This window comes from Eubalaena glacialis, chromosome 2, assembly GCF_028564815.1.
Source record: "Eubalaena glacialis isolate mEubGla1 chromosome 2, mEubGla1.1.hap2.+ XY, whole genome shotgun sequence".
Lineage (NCBI taxonomy): Eukaryota > Metazoa > Chordata > Mammalia > Artiodactyla > Balaenidae > Eubalaena > Eubalaena glacialis.
In genome coordinates this window covers 77945693-77963939 of record NC_083717.1, presented here as the reverse complement: position 1 = coordinate 77963939, position 18247 = coordinate 77945693, and the positions used below count along the sequence as shown (strand labels likewise).

At 45.2% G+C, this 18247-nt stretch overlaps 1 protein-coding gene and 1 long non-coding RNA gene across 14 annotated transcripts in view; one reads left to right on the top strand and one right to left on the bottom strand.

The window, feature by feature from the left end:
• Positions 1-18247, top strand: part of MYZAP (myocardial zonula adherens protein) — a 134321-nt gene that overhangs the window by 71675 nt on the left and 44399 nt on the right. For 9 of the 11 annotated variants that reach the window (XM_061180278.1, XM_061180273.1, XM_061180270.1 and 6 more), the window contains 5 exons: positions 252-404; positions 4246-4371; positions 5350-5478; positions 9633-9712; positions 11156-11261. In XM_061180278.1, coding sequence (XP_061036261.1) covers positions 252-404; positions 4246-4371; positions 5350-5478; positions 9633-9712; positions 11156-11261 — 594 coding nt within the window. Of the gene's footprint in view, positions 1-251; positions 405-4245; positions 4372-5349; positions 5479-9632; positions 9713-11155; positions 11262-15396; positions 16006-16044; positions 16367-18247 lie in introns of those variants that run through there. The other 2 variants (XM_061180280.1, XM_061180281.1) reach the window with 2 other exon arrangements.
• Positions 12265-18247, bottom strand: part of LOC133084135 (uncharacterized) — a 67842-nt gene continuing 61859 nt past the window's right edge. Inside the window, exons 2-5 of one of the 3 annotated variants that reach the window (XR_009699391.1) lie at positions 15374-15527; positions 14826-15124; positions 14030-14083; positions 12265-12776 (exon numbers count right to left, since the gene is read on the bottom strand). This is a non-coding gene — a long non-coding RNA (uncharacterized LOC133084135). The remainder of the gene's footprint in view (positions 12777-14029; positions 14084-14825; positions 15125-15373; positions 15528-18247) is intronic. The other 2 variants (XR_009699390.1, XR_009699392.1) reach the window with 2 other exon arrangements.

Genomic DNA, 18247 nt, shown 5'->3' with positions numbered 1-18247 from the left:
AGTGGCAAGTGGTGTTAGCAGCAGCCATGGCATGTTACGGGGGAAAGCTGGCTGGCCCACCCAAGTACAGGGCGGCAGACCTCCTGGCCACCAGGGGGGCCCTCAGGCGCTCTAACACCAGGGTCCCAGACTTGCAGCTCCTGTGGGCCGATGTCTCCCTCAGCCGTTAATGACAAAGGGATGTCCCGGTGTATGACTCTGACCATGTTTTCTCACACCGCTAGATCTGGTTTTTATTTTCATCCTGACAGAAAACCCTTGTGGAGGTTACTTTGGAGAATAGCAACATTAAGGAACAAATCAGAAATCTGCAGCAGACACATGAAGCCTCCATGGACAAGCTGCGGGAAAAGCAGAGGCAGTTAGAGGTAGCACAAGTAGAAAATCAGCTGCTGAAAATGAAGGTAAAGTACAGCAATGTAGATTTCCTGCTAACCTTTCTCTCTCCCCTCCTTCTTTTCTCTCTTCTCCCATCGCCAACTCTCCCATTTCCCTTTATCTCTTCTCTTCTTTGTTGGGCTTCCCCACCCTTTTTGTGGCCAACGCCACAGGATTTGACTTGAAGGGACTGAGGCGGTTTCTGTGTTCACAGCTGTCAGTGCAGATTGGGGGTACCCTGTATATACCCCTGTTGGGCTCTCCTGCCTTGGTCCCAGTGGCCTCAAGGGCTACTGAGACCTCATCGTGGCACTGCTCTTATGTACCGAGAGCACACTGGGGCTGCCCACAGGTCTGGGACTTCAGAAGCTTCACTGTTTAGATTCCCTCTGAGGTTCCAAGGCCTCATTGTCTGGTTTGACAATGAAGAGCTGAAGGGCCCCCAGGAAGAAAATGGATGGATGACCAAGGACTCTGGGCAGTGTCCCTCCTGCCCCCAGGTCGTGCTTATTCCTCAGCTCAGCTTCTAAGGCCCTGAAGATGTCAGTGCTCCTTCCAGCTTTGAAACTTCCAGGAACCGACCCACGAATGGCTCACAGAAGTCACTCAACAAATTATTTCCTGAATGAATTTGTTTTTATTTAAGCCTGTGCTTTTCAGATTGTGTTCAACATAGCCTTAGGCTACTCTAGGGGAGAGTGTGTTATGGGTAGTGTACCATGCGATTTATTGCTCAAACCAGAGTATGTTCAGGAGTGAAGGGAGGTGCTATTAAGAATTTAGTGGGCTTCCCTGGTGGCGCAGTGGTTGAGAATCTGCCTGCCAATGCAGGGGACACGGGTTCGAGCCCTGGTCTGGGAAGATCCCACATGCCGCGGAGCAGCTAGGCCCGTGAGCCACAACTACTGAGCCTGCATGTCTGGAGCCTGTGCTCCGCAACAAGAGAGGCCGTGATAGTGAGAGGCCCGCGCACCGCGATGAAGAGTGGCCCCCACTTGCCGCAACTAGAGAAAGCCCTCGCACAGAAACGAAGACCCAACACAGCCATAAATAAATAGATAGATAGATAGATAGATAGATAGATAGATAGATAGATAGATAGATAGAATAGAATAGAATAGAATAGAATAGAATAGAATTTAGTTAGGGGAACAAACTGGGCCATGTGGTCCCCTACCTATGGGCTGCCTCAGTGACAGCTGATGGGGAGCACGGGCCACCACACCACACTGTGTAGCCTCTGTGATGGCTGCCCCACAGGCTGTGCCATCACCACCCACTTGGCCAAACACAACCACCTGGGAAGGGGGAGGGACCGGAGAGCTACACAGTCGCTCAGCTCCTCTTTGCTTTCACTTCAAACAGGGATGCTCTTCTACTTTTTCATATATTGTATTTCTGTGTAAGAGTTACCTAGGAAAAAAAGGGGTTTGTTGCTGAAAAGTTCTGAAATGACTGTTTGGAGTCTTTTCCTCAATGTAGGATCTCTATGCAGTCATTCATTCCACAAATATGTCCTGAGTATCTACTCTCTGCCCCTGTGCTCTGCATCCGTGTCTGTTCCAGAGGTGCTGTGGTGTCAGGGAGACCAAGCCTCTAAATCCAGTCTGCAATTGCCTGTTTTAGAGACTAATGCTTTACGTTACCCAACCCCACACCCCCCAAATTACAAAAGTGACAGGACTCAGAGTATTTCATGTGACCTGGATGCAGTGTAAACAGGATGTGAGGGACAGAGCCCATTCTAGAAGTGGAGATGGAGTGCAGGACACGCTGGGTCTCTTTCCCCTAATGATAACCTCTGTTCAGGATTTCCCATTTTGTGCTTTCTTGGTACCAAAACTTGCCTAGTGATGAGAGGGGAGATTGAGAGGGCATCAAGAGAGACTTTTGTCCAGTCTTCGGAGTAAACAACATGTAGCCTATCCGGGTTGTAGTACACCTTACTCATCCAGAGGTTACCTACCCAGCTAACTCAGCTCTCTTAAACAAGCAGTAAGCTGGAAGGAGGGGATGCAAACAAACCTTCAGAGGCATAAAATCAACGGCCTGAAGTTCACAGGTGAGGGCAGGGCCGGGGAAGAAAGGAAACACCAGCCACTCCCAACATAAGCCTGCTTGCCCATGGCTCTACTTTTTCTCATCTCCTAAGCTAGGCCTGTGCAAGCCCCCAGGAATCCCCAGCTAAGGTCCCCCAAACCAGATGGGAACGTTTCCAAACACAACATTTGGAAAAGCACAAAGGTATGGAAAGGATGAGTCCAAATTTCTTATATGAGCTTAAGTGTTTCCTAGAGACTGATTGGCTAGTGCAACTAATGGGATGGCTTCAACTCCATGTGGGCAGCTTCTCTTCAAAGGCCTTCCTGCTTTTCTGACTTAAAAAAATTTTTAAAGTAATGTATGCACCTGGGGGGAAAAGTCAAACAATATGAAAGGTAACATAGAGGTATGCCTGCACCATTTTACATTCCTACCAGCCATGTAAGAGGATTGCAATTTCTCCCCATCCTTGCCAACACTGGTTACTCTCTGTTATTGATTATAGTCATCCTCGTGGGTGTGAAGCTCATTGTAGTTTTGCATTTCCCTGATAACTAATGATGTTAAGCGTCATTTCTTGTGCTTATTGGTCATTTGGATATCTTCTCTGGAGTGTCTATCAGATCCTTTGCCTATTTTTAAATTGGGTTATTTATATTTTATTATTGAGTTGTAAAAATTCTTCATATATTCCAGATACAAGTTATTAGATAAATAATTTGCAAATATTTCCCCCCACTCTAGGTGTTATCTTTTCAATTTCTTGATGCTATCCTTTGAAGCACAGACGTTTTTAATATTGAATATTGATGAAGTCTCATTTATCTCTTTTTCGTCGGTTGTGCTTTTGGTGTCATATCTAATTTTAATCAAAGGTCACAAAGATTTGCCTTATGGTTTTCTTCTAAGAGTTTTATAGTTTTGGCTTTCACATTTAAGCCTTTAATCCATTTCGAGTTAATTTTTGTATATGGTGTATTAGGGATCCAACTTCATTCTTTTGTATGTGACAAATCCGATCATCCCAGCACCATTTGTTGAAAGGTCTGTTCTTGTCCCAGTGAATGATCTTGGTAGATAATTGTTTAAAATTTAATATTTATAACAGACAAATTATTTACTTGGTTTCAAAGTTAAATCTACAAAACAAAGAAATAGAACATCAGTATCTGTAATCTCCTCTTTTCTCTTTAACTCCCTCCTTGCTCCTATAGCAAACCTTTTTACTTTTTGATTTTGTAAGACTCTGACCCAATTCTAATAACGTAGTGGTCTTATTTTCAGCCCACAGTAGAATACTGAAGAATTTAAAAAGCATATCTTTCTGAGGCCAATTAGAGTGTGGATATATTAACTAGAGAAAAAGGTTTGTTAAAACTGATAGAATAAAAGACGATAAAAATTTCAGGAGCAAAAGAACATTAGACAGGGAGAGTCATTGAAGAAAGAGGTCAATAAGACAGTGGAGCATGATACATTTTAGAGAATTCAGTTTAAAAATGGCTAAATTTGGGGGGCAAGGTTGGCACTTAGAGAGGTACGTTTCTGCCTTTTGAAAAATTCCCTCCTGTGGAGCACCTTTTCCAGATAATATCAAGTAAATTAGTGTAAGGGGCCACTTTTAATTTTCTCTGCACCTGCTCACCCCTTTTCCTTCTTCCTTCTACCTCTTTGCCCGTTAGTTCCTGCTGCCTCTGTCTCCTGCAGAACCCTGGGGCATGGGTCCACTCCCTCGTGAGTCCACACTTGATACCTACAGAGTGAAAGGTGTGGATTCCCCCTGAGCCCACCAGAGTTGTAGCTCTGAAGTGAGTCTCTCTGCAGGTGGAATCCTCCCAAGAAGCCAACGCGGAGGTGATGAGAGAGCTGACCAGGAAGCTGTACAGCCAGTACGAAGAAAGGCTGCACGAAGAGCAGCAGAGGCACAGTGCCGAGAAAGAGGCGCTCCTGGTGTGTATGTCCTACCTGCTGATGGGGTAGCAGAGAGTTTGGGGTGCATTATTGTTGGTGAGCTTTACCTGGTAGGGTTTGTGCTCAGAGGGGAGTTAGTGGACTCTAATGTGGGTGACGGGTCAAGGAATTTATTATTTGCCGATTCACTGCTCTCCCTTCTCCCTCCCTTCCTTTACTCACCACCTTCCCTGCTTGGAATAGTCCTCAATCACCACTTTCTCTAGCTGGTCTGACCATTTGCCAGCATCCGAGCAGATCCTGGGCTTACCTGCAGCCACGCCCTTTCTCACTCCATTTGCTCTTCCTTGCCCGTCCTTGATCCTACCTACGCTCCCTGAGAGCCCTGAAGATGCCAGCATCTCCACGAATGAAGTCTTTCCCACTCACACACCTGCAAGTGTCCTCTGTCCTTGGGAAACCCACACTTTCTCTGCTCTTTGCCATGGAATTCTCTTGTCCCTGTTATTGGAGCTGGGCTGTATGTCTCACATCTTGGCTTCTCTAGAAGAGCATAAATTCCTTGAAGGCAGGGACTCCATTCTGCCTTATCTTGTGTCCTCACAGGCTTACTACATGTGCTGATTGATTGCCTGAGTCGGCGCTTTGCAATATGGGAGAAAGATCTGGGCATTCTGCATTCAATTCCAGATCCAGCCCTAATTCCGTTTAGGTTGTGTGACACTCTGAGCACCTAGTCAGGGGATAAATAACATTTGTAGGCTCTTTTTAGACATAAAGACTCAAGGGGAAAAAAAGGAGAAAAAATAAGTAGGCCCATTAAAAAGCCATGCAATGTGTCTTTATTCACGGGTGAGAACCAGAATCCTGGAATTTGAGTTCATGGTCTGTGAGACACTTCTAGGCCCCCAGGTCATGCTTTTAAAGAGACATGATGATTTAGCCAGGCCTGAGCTGTTTGGACCCTGATTGGTAGCTACTCCACGCTCTGCTGAGGAGAGTATGTTTCTTTTGCAGGAAGAAACCAATAGTTTTCTGAAAGCCATTGAAGAAGCCAATAAAAAGATGCAAGTGGCAGAGACCAGCCTAGAGGAGAAGGACCAGAGGATCGGGGAGCTGGACAGGCTGATTGAGCGCATGGAGAAGGTAACACAGCTTGGGGCCCGGGGCCCCTCGCCCAGCCTCCCTTGCGGTGCAGCAGGTCCCCTGCAGGCCTGCCCCAAAGTATGAGAAGCCCTCATCCCTGCAATGTGTGACTTGAAAAAAACAAAGAGAAAACTGTAAAAGAAAGTATAAGGAAGTCCCACAAAGTTCTAATTTTTCCCATGGTGAAAATTTTGATGCTTCAAAAAACATTACGTATCAAATTATTTACAGAAACTAATATTTTAGCAGCCCTGCTTTGCTGGGGCCCCAAGCATGAACTTAGATTACTTGTTGAGCAGGCAAGCCCTATTTCGACGTTACAGCGACACCCCAAGCCCTGCCTGGGTCTGAAGGGTTGGCTTTTCTCTGACACTCTGTGTCAGAGTGGGGGACACTGCCTTTCTCTGTGGGTTTGGGGGGAGGCCTGCAGAAGGCAGGAGCTCTGCCCGGATGATGAGCCAGTCTAGAGAAAGGGAGGAGGGAGCCTGGAAATGAGGCAGGAAGTGGAGAAACGGGAAGGAGGGGTGGGAGAGAGGAAAGAGAAAAAAGAAGAGAGAGAAAGGGCGGTGACCTTTATTTAGCAGGTGATGGCTCACTGCTGGGGGAGGGGGGTAGTTGAAGGCTAGAGCTGTGGCTGCTTCCTGGAAAGTGGGTCTCTAGTGGCATGAGTTTGCAGAACAGCACTGACCAACCAAGACCTGACCCATCAGCATCCCGTAACTCACTCACGCTGGATGCTGAGAATCCCCAGGCTGACGATGGAGGGAGGGGGAGTGACAGTGTGAGCAGGGTCAACAACTGGGCTCCCGGGTGATTCTGAGAAGAGGGCTGACCCGTGGTGTCTGCGGCATGATCCCCTCCACCGTCCGCTGACAAGGGAGGCGTAACCAGCTTGGGAACAGCCTTAAATGCAATACTGTGGAGCTTCGGGGCTGGTGGGGGGCTCCTGTTTTGGGTAACATCTTTTTTGGGGAGGGACTTGAGCAAATAGAGGGTCAGTTACAATTTCGCCTCCACTCTCTGGGAAAGCAGAATCCCATGCGGTATTGAAGAGCGGGTAAATGGCGTGGTTAGGGGTAACGTCAGCATTGGCTGGAGGTGGCAGTCGTGACGATTGGGCAATGAGGGCATTTTCTAGAATGTGGGTGAGCTGTCTCCCACATCACCGCTCTCCTACAACAGCAGGCGGCGCTGGTTAAAGCACATACTCCCGCTGGGTGACAGATTGTCCTGCAGCAAACAGAAGCCAGGTGAGCGGGCAGCACAGGGAGATGTACAGAGAGACTGTCCGCGTGCTGGTTAAGAATATGGGTTTTAGGATCAGACAGACCTAAGGTTTGAGTCTTGCCTCTCTTTCTCGTTGTGGGCGGTTACTTGACATTTCCAAATTCAGTTTCCTCTTCTGTAAAATGCTGACGATAGTAATTCTTACTCTTAGGCCTTCTGTGAGGAGAACCCGAGAAAAATCCGTGCCAAATGCTCAGCGCGATGCCTGGCATCCATAAAGTCGGGGCTCACAAATGTGTGGCTCTGATTTTTATGTTGTTATTTGCATAAATGTCTGCCCCTGGTGTCAGCTTCTTTTCCAGCTGGACCTGTTCTGTAACTGAGTTTCTTTGTACCCTTGCGATTCTGAAAGTTCCCAGCTTTTTCCCACTGATGTCCATGTGGAGCCCGGGTCAGGGCCATATGGCTGGGGGGCCAGGGTGGTGTCGGTAAGGCCGGCCAGCCCTGCTAGCATTTGTGTGACACAAAATGTTCCCCACGTCCTCTTGGCTTTCTCTTTAGTGATTGAAAATCTATTGTCCTTCCTCTTAATCTTTCCCATTTAAGCTAGCGAAATGCTTGCTTTATTTAGCTAAGATTAGATTACCCATTTACTGTTTTTCCCCCTTCAGGGATAAATCTGGGACAGCAGGAACCGTGCCAAATCTCTGTCACACAGGATGTGAACAGCATGCCCACAGAGTTTGTATTCCTGTTCTCACCTATTTTTGGATTTTTCTCGAGGACAAACCATGTGCTTTTGAATGGCTTCTGTGCTATATCCCTTAGTTTACTGTTCTCAGCATTGTTTGCCAAACCCCTTTTTTTCCTGATCAGTAGAAGTCTTGTAAGGAATGTGTTCTATCAGAGACCCTTCTGCAGAATAGATAATATTCTATGCCTTGATCGCAGTGGTGGTTTCACCAGCTAATGTGTATACAAATGTACTGATTGTGCAATACTCACTTAAGATTTGTTGTACCTCAATTTAGAAAAAAATCAAATTTTAAAGTGTGCTGTAAGTTAGGCCTTGCCCTACTTTAAGACAGCTTCTTGGGGAGTCTGAGGGAAGGCTCGCTTGTTAAAGAGTCATCATTATTATTTCAGGGCTAATGTAAACTTCCAGCCAGTGGCAGAACCCGTGGGGACAGTAAGAATGTGCATTCGCTGTAGAGATTTAAAAGCAGTAATAAAACCCCACTGAAAAGTCGGTCTTCCTTCATTATTCTGAGTACATCGATGATAACACGCCCTTCCTCCCGTGGTGGACTGCTCCCCACTCTGGTCTACCCTTGGTCTGCCACTGCTTACAGCTTCAGAAGTTGAGGGGGCTAAAGTTTCAAGGATCTGCTTTAAATATTTGGTGGAAAAGACATTTGGAATGTGTATAAGTAGCCAGAGCTTGTTGGGGAGAACTTCTGAGGTTAAAGATGAGGCACGACCATACTTAGAGAAGGACCTAAAGTAGAATAGTCTCCTCCCAATTAATGAGCAGGATTTGATAAACTTCATTGTAAGGAAATTTATTATACTCTCATCTGTAACATTTCTAGGGCAATTTTGGTTGTGACGGGCACTACATTTTTATTAATATTTTCCACTTTGTTCAAAGAAATGTGTCCAGATTTTATATTACTTTAAAAAAATATATATTTAGTTATTTGTTTGTTTGGCTGCGTTGGGTCTTAGTTGCGGCATGCGGGATATTCATTGCGGTGTGCGGGATCTTTCGTTGCGGGGCACCGGCTTCTCTCTAGTTGTGGTACGTGGGCAGTAGAGCACGCGGGCTTAGTTGCCCCGTGGCATGTGGGATTTTAGTTCTCCGACCAGGGATCGAACCTGCGTCCCCTGCATTGGAAGGCGGATTCTTAACCTCTGGACCACCAGGGAAGTCCCTTGTATTACTTATTTTAGGTAAACTTCTAAATTTATATATATATATACACACACACACACAGCAAAGTGTACAAATCTTAAGTGCATAGCTTGATACATGAATTGGTTTCCTATTGAAACTCTAACAGTTCACCACAGTTAGAGGCTTAAAGCATCATGGATTTATCATTTTTAGTTCTGGAGGTCAGAAGTCCTAAAATCAAGGTGTTGGCAGGGCTGGCTTCCTCTTGGGAGCTCTAGAGGAGAATCCATTTCCTAGCCTTTGTTCCCTTCTAGAGACTGACTATATTCCTTGGCTCATGGCCCCATCCTCCAGCTTCAAAGCCAGCATTGTAGCATCTCCCAGTCTTTGTCTGTTTCTGACTCTAACCCTACTTCTTCCTTCCAATACGAGCCCAACTAGATAATCCAGGATAATCTCCCCATTTTCAAGATCATAACTTAATCACGGCTGCAAAGTTCCTTTATCCATGGAAGGCAACATATTCACAAATTTCAGAGATTAGGATGTGGACACCGTTGGGGGACTCTTATTCTGATTTTCACAATGTAGTTTTACAAGTGAACACACCCGTGTACACACCATCCCAGTTAATTTATAGGATATTACAGAAGTCCAGACCCTCTTGATGATTCAGAAAATAATCCCAAGAAATTTGTAGTATCACAGGCCACTGATTTAGAGTATTGATTAACATTATTTAGAACCATAAATTTTCACAAGACATCTGAGCCTGGGCTGATGAAATGCTTTTAAAAAAATAAATCTTGAATGGCTTTATCCAGGATATTTGTCTTTAACTCATAAATACATCTATAAATACGCACCAGTAAATTTGACATTTTGAGCTTTGTTTGGACCCTGGCAAGTGGGCGTATAAAACCCATGGGTGTCACATAGACTTGAATTCACTAGTGCTGGAGTTGCTTGCTGTACATTCTCCAGCCAACTTGGGATCCATCAATTAAATATTAGTGTCTGTCTGTTTTAGGAACGCCATCAACTTCAACTCCAGCTCCTGGAGCATGAAACAGAAATGTCAACGGAAATTACCAATTCTGACAAAGAAAGGTGAGATGTAATGCCCTTTGTCTTGTAAAGGATTTAGATGGTGGACACGCTGTGTTTTTGTGGGCTCACTTGGTCCTTGCATCGTCATTCGTTTGGTCGTCACCCATTGCAGACTGATACATGCAAAACATTGGACTGGGAGCTTCCAACGTGGAGCTTCCAGCTACATCTTACAACCCAGGGCTGGTTGTTAGTGCAGTGGAACACATCAAAGCCTGTCACAAGTGCCAGAGTTCAGTCTATAAATGTTCTCCATAACCTTGAGCTCCACAGGATGCACCTTGTTGATGAGAAAATTCGAGAGTGACTAATACCATTGCCATGGAAACTAATTTTACAGTGTCTTTGTTTCCAAACATTCCTCAATGAAACCTTGCCTTGTCCTCTGCCTATGAGTGTATAAAGCCCTGCATGGGAAATGCAGGAGCAGCCCACGGCCTCTTCTGGAAACCAGAAGGCAGTGAGGCCACGCACGGCCCTCTAGTGAAGGAAAACAAGGTTGGGATGCTTTGAGCATTTGAGCAAGTTACTTAACAACCCTGAGATTCTTTGCCTCTCTGTAAAATGGGAATTCTTTTTTCAAGTGGGGAGAGTTGGAATGATGCGAAGAGTGCCCGCCTCGTTGGGGTATTATTGTGAGGGAACTGCTGGGTGTACTGCCTGCCACGTAGTATGTGCTGAAAAAATACCTGTTCTCCTTCCTCTTATGCAACTTCAGAGTTTGCAGAGTTATAGGGATCTTTCCTAGTCTTTAACATAGTGCTGAGGAGGGACCTGGCAGAGATGGGAAGTGGTAAGCAGACCACCAGACCCTTCGTCCGTGCTCCAGTCCAGTGGCCCCAAAGGACTGTAGAGTCCATCTGCCGGTTCCTTTGGTTTATTTGAACCAGGTAAAGTCTGAGGATAATTTGTGCTTTTTTTTAAAGTATGAAATGTATTATGAGGTGGTCTGCTCTGTTTTGATGGAGAGAGGGTCTTCCAGCATATTTCCCATTTTCTCAAAATAAATGATATATGGAACAATTGTAATTCCTGACTTTCCAGGACTCTGCCACTTGATTTCAGATATTTTGTTGTGTTGCTAGATTCTTCTCCTTCTCTGTTTTCCTGATCGTGGTAATTACTGGATGTTCCAATGCTGTATTAACCCAAAAAGAAAAAGCCTCTCATATCTGTAAGTGGTGCAAAAAAATTCTCTCTCAGCCCCTGGAAAGTATAGTAACTGTCCTTATACAGGGTAAAACTTGCAAGTGGGAACTTGAAAAATGGTCCTATCTTCCTTCTACAGTGGGGTGGTCGACTGGTAGTTAATAAACTAGGATACACACAAAGTAGGAAGAGTGCGTCTTGTTCTGGGCAATATTCCCTTCAAGCGGTGACTCTGGGCGCTGCTCTTGCTGCTTTGCTTGAGGATTCACTTGCGCTTTCTTCTATTTGTGTTAGGTATCAGCGGCTGGAGGAGGCGTCAGCCAGCCTCCGGGAGCGGATCCGACACCTAGATGACATGGTGCATTGCCAGCAGAAGAAAGTCAAGCAGATGGTTGAGGAGGTAAGCCCCTGTGAAAGGTCTTGGGCCCGGGATTGCTTCCTGTGGTGGGGACACTTCAGCCCTAGAGCCAGATACGACTCTCAGCTCCATCTTCTGTGGCTCACGGTGAACTAGCTCAGGCCACTGCCATCTTGGCCCAGAGGAGAAGGTCCTCATATGTCCCCTGTGGACTGGTGATGATCCCTCTAAAAGAGGGCCGTCCCCAGATGAAAGGGTTACAGTTAAGAAAGCTGGAAGGTGCAGTTCATAAGCTCACTCACCTACACAGGACAGCAGTACCCTTTATGGGTGCCTGCAGCTCAGGGACCAAAGGGTGTGACAAGAACAGTTCACTTCAGCTCAGGTCTCTGCACCCCGGGACCTGCCTGCCTCTCCCCCTGCTCCTGCTTTTGTCCTTTCTCCACGTCTGGTGTGTCTCTGTCATTCCCTTTCCCTGTCTGTCCCTTTTTCTTCGTTTTTTTCTCTTTTCTACTATCCTTTTTCTCCTTAACTGTCTATGTAACATGAAAGCAAGTTTTAGGCTTACTGTATGCTGGACATAGTTTACTATCCTGTTTTTCTAAATGAAAAAACAGGTAAGTTGAACTTTTATATTTCTCTAAGAGGAAAAAAGTTTCTTTTAACTTGTGTCACTGTACCTGTCTCTCTCGTGGTGATGCTCCATAGGAGAAAGTCCATGCTGTGTACAGCTAATCACATATTAGTGTATTTTTCTTGCTCGATTAAACAATCAGATGGAAATAAGAACAGTAAGTACTAACAAGGTGATAAGGATTCCCTAGGGACTAATTCTCTAACTTGCAAAGAAAAGGTTTCAGTTTAATTAAACATTTGGTTGGCAGTGGAAAAGCTGGAAAAAAAAATTTATATTAAGTACAACTCTGAAAATTTATCTGTTAATGTATTATTAAAATTGAAAGTATATCTACTTCTAATAAATAATTTACACATATGATAGACAAATAGAAGATTAAACGTATATCTTTTTTATTAATCCCTAAAATGTTGGAGCTCTGAGTGGGGTTAAGGTCAGGGAATTGTGAGGATGGGGAGGGACACCGTTTTTTATTGTGTGTAGGATAAACGTACACATGAGATAAAATCTGCTCCCAAACGAGAAACCCAGTCACACAGTGTGATTGGCCTGTGTGTTAGTCTCAGGGCTCAGTAGAATAAGAGAATGGGGAACAAAGGCTCAGATGAGGAAACCCCGCATGCACTTTCACAGTTCCTTGGCACTGCCAGGCAGGAGCAGTGCCAGCAACAGGGATGGGTAGGTCTTGCCGCATATCAGCACTGAGTAGATGTCAGGAGTATGTTTCCCAAGGAAAAGCATTGCTTTGTCACATTTAGCATCTCCGGAACCATGGCTGTTAGATCATAGCTTTTCTGCTTCTGAACTTCACACACATGAAGTCTGGGGCAAGGCTGTCCCTCATTTCCCCGTGGGGCTCCTTGGCTGTGGTGCACTCCATTTCTCCCGCCTCACCGCAGGGTGCTGTCTGCATTGTTTCCCTGTCGAATATTAGAGAACCGGTGAACAAAACCTCATGTGCGTTGGCTTCTGACTGAGTTATCATCTGTAAGGGTTTAATGATTGGTCTTTTTTAAAAGACATTTTCAAGTAGTTTAGAATTCTGTTTTCTAAGTGACTTCCGGACTCTAATAGACATACCAGTTTGAAAGGAGTAGGGGAATATTTATATATGAAAATAGGGAAGCATATAAAGATCACTGTCCAAGCCTTGCTTTACTACCTGTGATTTAATATCTCCCAAAGAGAGCTTCTCTAAGTGCTGATGATGTGGTCTGAAAGACCCAGCCATGGGAATGAAATCACAGGCTGAAATTTAGGATGGCGCCGTCAGAATGAGCACCACCTAGGGGCCAGCTGGGTTTCAACAGTTAGATAGAGACAGAGGAAGAGAGCTTTAATTCTAAATTTAAACTAAAAACTACTTAAATCAGGTGGTAAGAATTCGTGTATTTGTCCAGTACACTGTATTAACTCATACAACAAAAGGATGGTTTAAAATTTCAATTGCTATAGCCATTTATGTGAATACTTTTTTTAAAAGTTAGAAACATGGAAAAGGGACAAATGAGCACATTGAGATGTTCAGGATCAGGTTGGAAAGGAGTTGAGAACTATAGTAATCCAGGGAATGACTGAAGGACTTGGGCAAGAGATGGGCAAGGGGAGACGTGACAGGTGAATTCACATCTTAGAAAACGGTCATGGAGAAGAGGGAATATATTTTTGTTTGTGTTGCAATGCAAAGCCAGGCTGGAGCCACTGGGTGGCAAATTTCAGCTTTCTGTTCAACATAAAGGAAACATTTCTAGTATTGGCTGTCCTGGGAAGTATAGTTAGCCTTTAATCACGGGTGCATTTTATGAGGAGAGAAGTCGGGATAGAAGCTCCTTATATAAAGAATTCTCTGTTGTTTACTAGGCTGTGCCTGTTGTTAGGATCTCAGCCTTTTCATTGCTTTGCATAATGAGTGAAAGCAGCAAAGACATATTAAATTGGTTCAAGTCATTTGGACCAAATTTTGAAAAATCCAGACAACTGAATTAGTCATGTGTGGCATCTTGAACTCTGACTTGAGAAGTGTCTTTCTATCTGTGAACTCCAGCCACCCAGATATTGAGACAAATTTGACCCGGAAATAGAGGCAACCTTTACGTGTCACCAATGTTATGGACAGTTTTCCTTCCCTCACATGAAGTCTGAAAGCTTGTCCCTGTGATGGCTTCACACTCACCAGGGGTAGGAATCCAGTCCCCATCCATTGTTGCTGTCATCTGAATCACAGTGTCTGTGAATGAAGTTAGTTTATTAAAATGATGGGCTTCTTTTTTTAGCTCAAAACATCCAGGTATTATTACTGAGGTTCTTGGAATCTTTAAATGTTAAGCAGTATATTTACTTCCACCTCACTGGAGTGTAATTTCTAATAATAATAATAATGATAATAATATTAATGATAATAATAATAATAATGATGATATATTGAATAAAAATTAACCAGTGTAGGTGTTGCAGTCTTTAGCTCAATAATGGCTTTTCATTGTGTGGGACAGTATATTTCAGTAGGGGTTTGTGCATGTAAGAAGGGGGCAGGATGGGCGCTTTTGAAATGAAGGATTATATATCTTACGGGGTCAAGTTCATTGAGAAAAGATACAAAGCGTCTTGCGTGAAGTGTGGGAGCACATACCCCCACTTGGCTAGATCTTTGTACCAAATTAAGTCTCCTTTTGTGGTGTTAGACAGGGATTGGTCATCTCCTTCCCATCACTAGTTCTTCTGACTGGTTCTGGATCTGACAGAAAACACACACACACACACACACACACACACACACACAAGCCCAAATATGCCCCTTTTAGACTTTTAAGGGTTTGCCAGAAAATACAGAGGGCCTGAAAAAAATAGCATTCATGAGGAAACTCACTCATCCATCCATTTACCAGTTACCCACCGGCATTTTCTCTGTGCTGGGGCTGGGTACCCAGTGGGGAGCAGGGCAGATGTGGTCCTGCCCTCATGGATCTTACCATCTGGTGTTAGCTGAGTTCCAGTCATCCTTGCCCTTGGGCTTCATTCTTCTGTTGACAAGCCGTGTTGGGACTAGGTCCTTTGTCTCAAATCCGGCTGAGTTCTTTAGCTTGCCATTAAAGGAACCAGGAGATCGGGGAGGAGCACAAGGCTGGGAGGAACCTGCAGCCAGAGCAGTAAACACCTGACACATCTTCAAACATCTTCAGTCAACAGGACGTTGACACCTCTTTACGTGCTCTCCTCAAGGCCCAGTCCCCCGCCAACCAAAGCAGCTTTCTGCCGAGGGGAAAATTATCTGGAGGAAAGCAATTTTAAAAATTTAAATTCTCTCCATGCCAAGAATCTTCCCTTTTAAATGGATCGGCCATTTGTTAGCCCACAATTTATTTTAAAAGTCTTGTGTGGTGTGCTGAAATGTACAATGCAAAAGTACATTTTTGCCAAATACCCTGTGTTTAGAGGATTCAGAGTGATCTCCATCACTGATAATTAGCCACATGGGGGCAGGGGAAAGGAGCTGTGGCACCCAGCTCACAACGCTAACCTGCTCAATTGAACTGTTTCCAGATCATGTCCCACGAGCTCTTCTCCAGATTTAGTCTCTGGCTCTTTGGAAGATGACAGAATGGTAGCTTGCTCTGGGTTGGAAGCAGTTCCTTTTATCGTTCGTGGTTCGAAGAACACTTGTACTCTCTCTGCTGGGAAGAGGTGGCATGTGTGTGTGATGAGCTGATGAACAAAACACGCAGGACATGACATTGAAGAGAAAATGTGGCCACATAGGGCTCTTATTTGTGGAAACACCCACCTTCTGTAACTTCAACTTCTACAGCCTGACACTGCAGAGTCAAGAGAACTCAAAGATCCATAGAGTATTTCTAGAAACGTGGGTTCCTAGACATCAAAGAGGGAACTGTGATGAAAACAGTACTAAAAAATAATTTAGAAAGTGCCAGGTGGAGGCTGGTCTTGGATGATGAAGCCTTATTTATGGAAAAGCTGCCAAGGACACCTGCCAAGGAGATGGGAAGCGGGCTCAAAGAACTCCAGTGCCCCAGGAGAAGTGCTCCCCACCTGATCACACCCCAGAAAATACAGAATAAGCCAAGTGTCTCTGTAGTTTGATTATATTTGTATGTAGGAGGTGGCCCTGAGGATGTCCTTTCTGAATGAAGATCAGCGGCACTAATCAACTTCGCATTCTTCTTGTTTAAGAAACATTTGGTTTGCTTCTATCATCTATTGATTGTGGGACTTCCCTGGTGGCGTAGTGGTTAAGAAACCGCCTGCCAATGCAGGGGACACGGGTTCGAGCCCTGGTCCGGGAAGATCCCACATGCTGCGGAGCAACTAAGCCCATGCGCCACAACTACTGAGCCTGCGCTCTAGAGCCCATGAGCCACAACTACTGAGCCCGCGTGCCACAACTACTGAGCCCACGCGCCTAGAGCCCGTGCCCCACAACAAGAGAAGCCACCACAATGAGAAGCCCACGCACCGCAACGAAGAGTAGCCCCCGCTCGCCGCAACTAGAGAAAAGCCCGTGTGCTGTAAAATAAATAAATAAATAAATTTAAAAAAATGTATTTGGCTGAAATACATTGAAGTGAAATATACTTCATGCATGCTTTATTTTCATAGAGGTCTTCGTGAGACAGCCACAGGCCCTGGTGTCTCATCAAAACTGAACGGTGTTGCTGAGAATTGTAGTAGCAGCAGTGGTAGTAATAGTCAGTGGGTGGTATTAGCCTAATAATAATGAAGTGAGTTCATTAAGGGGGTGGGTGTCACTTAGACGTTGGGTAGTTTTCTGCTCCGTTCTCTTCTCCGTGGCAAAGTGGGCAGGTAAATGCTTTCTTGTCAATAGTTGTCTTTGGTCTTTAATTTAGATGCTTCTGCCCAGCTGAAGCAAGTAGGCAGTAATGGGAAAGGAAGCAGATGAATAACTTCCCACATGCGTATGAACCGTTGATGCAGTTTACCTCCACCGTGTTCTGTTTGAATGCAGATCCCCAGGTACTCTTGCTGGGTTTCCAGACTTCCCCTAGCGAGCTTTGAGTCAGATCTGAGAATCGCTAATCTAGATGTCACTCTAGTGTAGGGACCTACACTGTTTGTAGGGATACCTTTACTGCCCTCATGTTTTTCAGTCTGTGGTGGAAAAGTTACTGGCATTTGTTCTAGTGGAGTAGACTCACTACCCAGCTTCAAAAATTGAAGTAATATCAGACAAGGGGATGTAATGACTTCTAGAGGAAGCGGGGCACCCACTTGGGCCTCTCTCCCAGGATTGTGTGCTCTCCCCGCTGCCCTTGGAGTTCCTACTCTCCTTTGGGGCACAGATAGTACCCTGAGGCCCGGTAGCCTTATGTTCTGGGGCAGAGAGTGAGTGAGGTGCCGAGGCTGTCTGCAGGACCGTGAGTGTGCCTCCCAAATGCTGTGCCCTAGACGACCCCTGCACTCCCCCTAGGCCTGATGCTGGGTCCTGGGCCAATCGGGGATCTCCTTAGATCCGGGTCCCCTGCCTGAGAGGACCTCCCTCCACCTGCTCCTCCCTGCCTTTGCCCATGTCCCTAAATTCACCCCTTCCTGCCAGGACTGTGATACGGTATGAACTTGACTTACTGCGTCAAACATGAGTTAGGTGCTCAAACCCTGCCCCACACTCACCCCGCACCACCACCCCATCCCCATCCCCGACCCCTAACTGGATCCTAAGCCTTGGACTCTTAATAAGGCTGTGATTTTGTCTCAGGGCCACTCACACCCCCACCCAAAGGAGATGCTACTCAAAAGTTGAGGCCAAATTTATTTATAGTAATCGAAAATGTTACAGTTTCCAATTCTGGTGTTTAACACTGTATTAGCCACTTTTTAATTTTAAAATCTCAGCTGCTTTATCTAAAGCATGAAGTTTTTAGAAGGTAATCAGAAAGCTCACATGGGTGTAAACCTTCTTTTTTGTATGCATTATAGAAGTATTGCAGGTTCATTGTGTGACATGTACTGATTAACGTATTCACGATTCAAATTGTCCTTTCAAGGGAGAAGGTCTTTTCTTTGCAAATGTCATTGAACCCACTTTCTGTTTGTTGAAATTGTTTCTAATTGGCTCTGAAATGTTTCTCAGACCTGGGTGCTCACGTTCTGCCCGTAGTAGTTTGTGTGCCTGTGCTCCTCATCCAAGTAACTCCCAGCCAGTGGATGTTTCTCATGTTGCAAGGTGTGCATCGTGTGTTGTAGGTGTGCATCTACACCTCCCATCCCACGTTAACCCTCTGTGGGAGGTATTATTAGCACGATTTTTTAGTACTGGAAACTGAGACTTAAGAGTCTTAAAAAATAAGTAGCTAGTGGTCTCTCCACAAGTGATGACGGTGCTAGGTCCACACCCAGATTTTTGACTCCAAAGCCAGCC